General features: G+C 28.5%; 1 protein-coding gene across 8 annotated transcripts in view; it reads left to right on the top strand.

Annotated features, from left to right (window-relative positions):
• Positions 1-7,191, top strand: part of Rdl (Resistant to dieldrin) — a 192,022-nt gene that overhangs the window by 158,236 nt on the left and 26,595 nt on the right. For 5 of the 8 annotated variants that reach the window (XM_067051085.1, XM_024362476.2, XM_014426478.3 and 2 more), the window contains exons 5-6: positions 165-247; positions 2,975-3,112. In XM_067051085.1, the coding sequence (XP_066907186.1) occupies positions 165-247; positions 2,975-3,112 (221 nt within the window). Of the gene's footprint in view, positions 1-164; positions 248-2,627; positions 2,766-2,974; positions 3,113-7,191 lie in introns of all 8 variants that reach the window. The other 3 variants (XM_014426476.3, XM_014426475.3, XM_014426477.3) reach the window with 1 other exon arrangement.

Raw genomic sequence — 7,191 nt, 5'->3', positions numbered from 1 at the left:
ATATATACTTTAATTTCAGAATTTTGTGATCTACTATCGTTTTATTACCATAAAGTTGTTTCTAAGAAAAACAATATATAACAATCATAATGTAGCTCCAATATTTTTATTAATCGTTGTGAAAAAAAGCCTTGAAGTAAAAGATAATTGTTTATTTGTTTCAGATTAACAATCACGGCCTCTTGTCCAATGAATCTGCAGTATTTTCCTATGGATAGGCAACTCTGTCACATAGAAATTGAGAGCTGTGAGTATATTGAGATAGCTGAATTGTCACGCTTAAGCACTAGTTATTTGTCAAATTGCTAAAAAAAAAAAATCTAAAATTTGCCAGAGAAAAAAAATGTAATTTGCTTGATAATTAAATCAAATAATCATGTAATTTTCAAATAATTGAGTAAAATAATTTTATTTTTTAAACGACTGATTTGTATCATTATCATATAGATTTTTAAAAAATACATGTATTATAAAACTGTCTCCCTTCTTCTAAGTGCACAGCTTGTAAAAGGAAAAAAAAAACATTAAGTTATTTAAAAATAAAAGTCAGATGAAAGCTGCACGCCTTCACTGCTTTTGCTAAGTTTTTGTGACATAAATAACTGCCTCAAGGCGATTTCTCCGAGGAAGAAGGAAGAGAGTCTTGCGTGCGTGTGCGTGTGTGCGTTTTCTGTCTCTCTCTTTCCTCTATCTTTCTTTATCTCTCTATCTATCACTATCTTCATCTCTATCTCTCTATCTCTATCTCTCTCTTTCTCTTCCTGGTAACAGCACCAAGTGTCGTGCCCGAGGAAGTAAATGTCCAAGCAAGACGAAACTCCACAGCAAGAGAGCTTGGACTCTTGTATCTTATGACTTATTCTTATCTGTCACCGCCAAGAGAACGAGCATCACGGAGACAGTTGTTTTGTGTTTTCATTTATTTAATATTTACTTTAATGTATATTATTGTTTATATTATTTAGTTGTTTATTTTATTTTGTTTGGTTTCACGCCAGCTTCAAATTGATTTATGCACGAAACCACGTCGATGTACAGGTTAGATGTGCCAATATGCTAAAATTTCTTAAAATATTTGTTTAAAAAAAATTAACTACCTAATTTCTAAAAAATATTAAAATTGAAATACGTAATGTATATATAGCCTTGAACCACTGGCTTCCACGCATGTTCTTTTAATTTAATTTATTCTGTTCAGTTTTGTTATTTTAATAGTGTTCGTCCCACGCAGACCGTTTTACTTGTTGACACAAGTTTCAGTCAATTGCATGGTTTTAAAGTATTAAATCTATTTTACAGTATTATAATAAATCAATAATATTATTTTAAATTATATCCCCCATCAATATTTTTTTTCTTTTTTAATTTGGAGAAGATAGCACTTTAAATTTTTTAAAACCAAAGTATTTGCCTGAAACTTTCAGGAAAAGTCTAGGAATGAACTGTTACATATTTTCTAAAAGTGCTTGGGTCGTTATTTTTCTTTGAAAATTCTTTCGCTAAAGCAAACGATTTTTAACTTAAATAATTGTGAAGCATTCGTTCGCGGTTTTCCATTAACTATAATACCAGTCCTGAGGAATAATTATTGAAGAAGAAATGAAATCTGTTCTTGCAGAGATCGGTTGATCAATTCCATTTCTAAAAAATCAATACGAAATAAATCTAAAAGGTACAAATCATGAATTGGCACTAGAATTTTTCTCTTTGCATTGATGTCAGCTACGTTGTCAGAAATTGTTCTAACTATTTCCGAGTTTCGACCTTTATTTTTACATTAATTTATATTTGCTGCCTCTAGGTCATAATCAAAACACTATTATAGTTTATTACTAAACACAATAAGGATTTTATATATTTTAAAAATACTGAAAGTTCATTATTTGATTAGTTCCAGAGATACTACTTATTTCCTCTCCTTAGCATCAACAGTTTAAAATATTATTTTTAGTAAGTTAGGCGCCAACTGTATAATCAATAAAATAATAAAAAATTCAATGATTATTTTTTTTAAATAACAACACATGAACATTTTTATTGTTTTATTAGACCACCAAAGAATTTATAAAGACATTTAGAAATGCATCTATTGACTTGGAGCAGTTGGATTCTAATTTAATTACAAAGATTATTTTTAAAGTGTAAATACTGGGGAGAGAGACAAAGTATCCCCGAAACGTTCAAGCATATGAAGTAAACACTATTATGATTTAATATGACCTAGAAGTAGGAAATAAAAATCAATGCTAATTACTTATTAAACTAATTCATTTATTGTGATATTATTGACATTTTTATTTTATTTTAAAAAGCAATATTTACTTTATAGCTGTAATTTACTTTTTTATTTCATTATTTTTCTTAATCGCTTATGAAAAGATGCATAAAAAACAATTAAAGATTTAGTTCCAAATCATATGGAAACAGTTCATTCCTCTTTCGTAATTAAAGCTACAAAAAACTTGAGTTTTTAAAAAATTCATTATACAAGCAGGTGCTCCTTCTCCAAAACTCCTTTGTTGCCCTTCTTTCAACAGAGAGGAGGAAACAAAACCCATTGAGTAGCCTACAAAACGGACTCAAAATGCCTACTATTTTTATTTTGTTCTATTGTCTGTCAAGCGCAGTTGGCTACACAATGCGAGATATTCGGTACAAATGGAACGCGGGCCACAAATCGGTTGGCATTGCCAATGAAGTGCAGTTGCCACAATTCAGAGTCCTCGGGCACAGACAGAGGGCACGAGAAATAAACCTGTCCACAGGTACTATCTCATCTCAAACCGAGTCACGGGATGAGGTAAGTGTGGCTCACCCCGTGACCGCACGAGAGCGCGCATGCCAACCCAACCTGTCACCTCCTTGTCCTGTGTGAGTGAGTGTGTGTGAGGGCACGCATTGGGGCATTCACATTCTAAATACTATTTTTCTGTTTTGTTCTTTTTTTTTCTTCCTATTAAACTCCGACACACAGTCGGGTATACTATGAGGGACATTCGCTATAAGTGGAACGAGGGCCCCAACTCAGTCGGTGTCTCCAATGAGGTCTCACTGCCCCAGTTTAAGGTCCTCGGCCACCGGCAGAGGGCGATGGAGATTAGCCTGACCACAGGTACTGCATCACCCTTACATCATCCCTTAGAGTATGACATCATGAAACAAGGCTATTTAATACTCTGTTTTTATGTAAATGATATTTATTCCTGCTGAAACGCAGAATCTATTAGCATTCCTATTTTGAGATGATACCATCTATCCAATAGTCTAATTGCATGATATATCCTTAAATAATTTATTTTATAAATAAATAAATTAGAAACTACTAATAATACAGATTATTATATACATACTTTTTTTTTTAACTCTTCTGACAAACAGTAACATGAACTGTTAATAAAACATTACCAGTGAATAGTCAATAAGCTAGATGAGAAGTTTTGTTTGTTTTCAAGTAATAACGACTTTGTAGCATGTATGTAGCCTACTTTAAAAACACATACATCTATAATTTTATAAATCTTTCATCATAATGATTGTTTAATAATTAAAAATTTATAGTATAATACAGGGAGTTGCAAATATAAAAAAAATTATAAAACACTAAGTCAATATGAACTACAGGGCAAGAGGTACAAACAAATGACCTATATTTAAAAATTAAAATTTCACGATATTACAAAAGGAAAAAAAAAATTATGGGCTTATCATATTAATATTAAGAATGTTACGATAGTTAAATATGTATACAAAATTATATAATACCTCATTCAATAGTCATCTCAAACTTTCTTCAGCATATAAAAAAATATCTTTAGACTTTTTCATACCTTTAAAAGTCATTACTTTTTCAATGAATATATTTCCTTAGCTCTGAACATATTAATTTATTTATCTATAGCTTTATTAATTTATCTACTTATAGAAAAATTTAAATTTAATAGGACTTAAATTGGGAAATATTATTCATAAATAAAATAAATCATCACTACCATTGGTAATATTGAATGGAAACGCCTCAATTTTTTTTCAGCTTCTCTGACAGCTAGACAATTTCAAAAAAATACTAGTATCTTTAGGCTGTACTCTTAGATAAATATTCATGTAACATTATATCATGAATTTATTAATGATATAAGATTTGGAAGCCATATGACGATTAATTGTTTGAAATAAGGGAGATTCAATGACAAAGTACCAAAGTATACAATATTGTATATGCTAGTACAACCAAAAGTATATAAAGTACAGAGTACAGTACATGACAGATTGAAACTGGCTCTTTGGATTCAGCAGAAGACAGCCGAATCTAAATGTAAGTTAATTCTGAAGGTCAATCAAGAAAAATCAAGTAAATATCTTTATTTTTTCAGGAAAAATATTTTGTTTAATAATTAGTAACTATAAGATCTAACACCAAGATCAAAATACCATTAACTCAAAGTGGATTTTGTTTGTTATTCTTTTTTTCTTTTGCATTATTCTATATAAAAAATATTTGTAGATATATGCGTTAAAAACCTTGATTAACCGAATGTTGGATAAACCTCAACTAACGAATAAAACAAAAACACTTTTTTAAAAATAAAATTTGATCAAGGTGTACAATATCTTACGATCTTTATGATTATAAAACTATGTTCTTTTTTTTTTATTATTTAATAGAGACTTTGCGAAGTTCCTCCAGTTTCAAATTTATTTTATACAGAAAGAAAGAGATAAATTTGTATCACATTGCAATCGAAATTTATTATAATATCTGGGCTCTGCTATGGAGTTTAGTGTAAATAATTCTTATTCAAAATCCGGATGGATCTTATGATTACTAAAAAAAAGTCAAATAAATCGCTAATCTTTATTTTCTTAAAAAATCTCACTAGGGGAAAGCAGTAACGATATAATATAATACACTGACATCATTAAAACTTATTAACATTTACAAATACTATCTTACATTACACTATCTCATGTCTGTGTTGTTTTGGCATTATTTTGCTCATATTATGAATAATTTAATGTATTTTACAGTTCAGATACAGAAATTATTTAATAATGAAAGAAATAGCCTTGTTTCGGTAAAACGCACTATACGGACACAAATTTTATGAACCATTTATTAAATTTCACACAGTATTCTCTAATTGTAATATGCATTTTTTAAAACATATTTTAACATAATATTAAACGAATTTTGTTTTAATTTTTTTAATAAATTTCAATAGATTCAGATGATCAATGGTAAATCTAGACTAATGTTGCCCCAAAGTGCCCAAAGGTAAATCACAAATTCACAGCTTTATTCCATGGTATAATTTGTGTTCACTGCTACTTATATACATATATATTTGTGTTCAGCTTCTACTTATATACATATATATTTATTTGTGTTCAGCTTCTACTTTTGGTGTTTTTTTCTATAAATAGTTAAAGTAAATTACAAATCTTGTTGCTAACCAATAATTGAAGAGCACTGTGTGTTAGTCATACAATTTGATGTTTTGTTTTGTTTTTTCTTGAATAAATGTCAGATACCTAACCGGACTAATAAATTACGCTTAAAAATGTATTGTCCGTTGTGCATGAAATATTGATGTATTTAATACGCACTTGTATTGCCACAGTGTTGCTTCATGTGAGGTGAGATGAAAGCGTTTCATTGCACTTCCAAACTGAATTGTTTCTAATAAATATAGATGGGTAATTCATATAATAAAATAGGGTTTTATTTAATAAGATGTAATGAATAAATCTTTCATTTTCAAATTTCTTTATTTATGTATCATTCATAAGTAACAACGTTTCAGGAACATAACCACTTCATTTGGCACTGCAAATTATAATAAGCAATTTCATTCATACAATTTATAGATCGATGACTAAAGAGCTTTAATTTTATTGATATAATTGCATATGGATAACTATTTTAATCAAATTAAAGTTCATTAATTAATGATCTATAAATTGTATAATGAAATTATTTTATTTAATTTTTAATGTGCCTATGATAGGACCAGTCCCGAAACATTGTAATTAAGAATGATACGTAAATAAATTTTAAAATGGAAGGTTTTTTCACAGCACTTTATTAAATAATTTGTATTTCTTCCTGCTATTTGAACCCAAATTATTAAGAAGTTTCATTATTTCTTTTTGATGTCCTAATAGAAAGTAATCAACCAATCTGCTATTATTTCTAATGACTTATAATCAGTTTCAAGATGTTCTAGTTTTTAAAAAATAAACTATGAAGCAAATAAAAATTATAAATTTGAGCGTTGTAACGCAAATGTTTATTATAGACTGCTAGAAGCTTTAGTAGTGAAAATTTATTAGAAGATAAATGAAAACTAAATTTATTTTAAGATAATCTTTATGCGGGTACTTACAAGAATTTATAAAGTAATTAATTATACAGTATCATTAGCGTATGTAAGTAAATATATATTCATTTCTCCATATTATACATATTTATTCCCTGCAAACTCTAGGATTATCGGAATATTAATCTAACTTTCCCTTGACAATTGATTTACTTTTTAATAAAAAGTACATTGAAGCAATATTAAAATAATTTACTTGCTTTCAATTCTAATAGCATTGATATGAGGATTTAAGGCCTACCGTACAAGCACTGAAACATTTCTTTTCTTTTTTAGCTTATTCATTCTTCTGATATTGTCTTAAAATTTTAGAAACTATATCTAATCCCAGTACAAAAGTTCACATTCCTTAATCTTTACATTTTTTTTTAATCTTGAATTGATTTTCACTGGATCAAAACAGCATCATTGAATCTATCTTTATTCTTTTTGATGAATTCACACCCTTTTTACGATTTATTTATTCTTATGGCATCCAAATAACGTTTCAGGTTTTTTTGCCCATCATAAAATTACTATTATTGCGTGGACATGTGTTATCTTACTGAAAAAAAAAATTGTGTGTACACTACCGTGCACTGTAATTAGTATAAAGAAGGACAATGAGAAAGGTGTGTAATAATTTAAAGGCAGGAAATGGAAAAACAGCACTAATAAAAAATAAGAAAATAATAAAGAGATAATTAGAACTTATATTCAGCTTTGAATATATAAAAAAAAATAAGTTCACGAAATATTGGCAAAAAGTTGATATTGGAACAAAAAAACCGAAATGTCGTTCGGATGTCATAAAAAAAAAGAAGTAAAAAAAAAA

This window comes from Halyomorpha halys, unplaced genomic scaffold (assembly GCF_000696795.3).
Source record: "Halyomorpha halys isolate HHAL.00 unplaced genomic scaffold, Hhal_1.1 Scaffold577.1, whole genome shotgun sequence".
Classification (NCBI taxonomy): Eukaryota; Metazoa; Arthropoda; class Insecta; order Hemiptera; family Pentatomidae; genus Halyomorpha; species Halyomorpha halys.
Note: the sequence above shows the minus strand (reverse complement) of the source record. Positions and strands in the feature narration are given on the sequence as shown.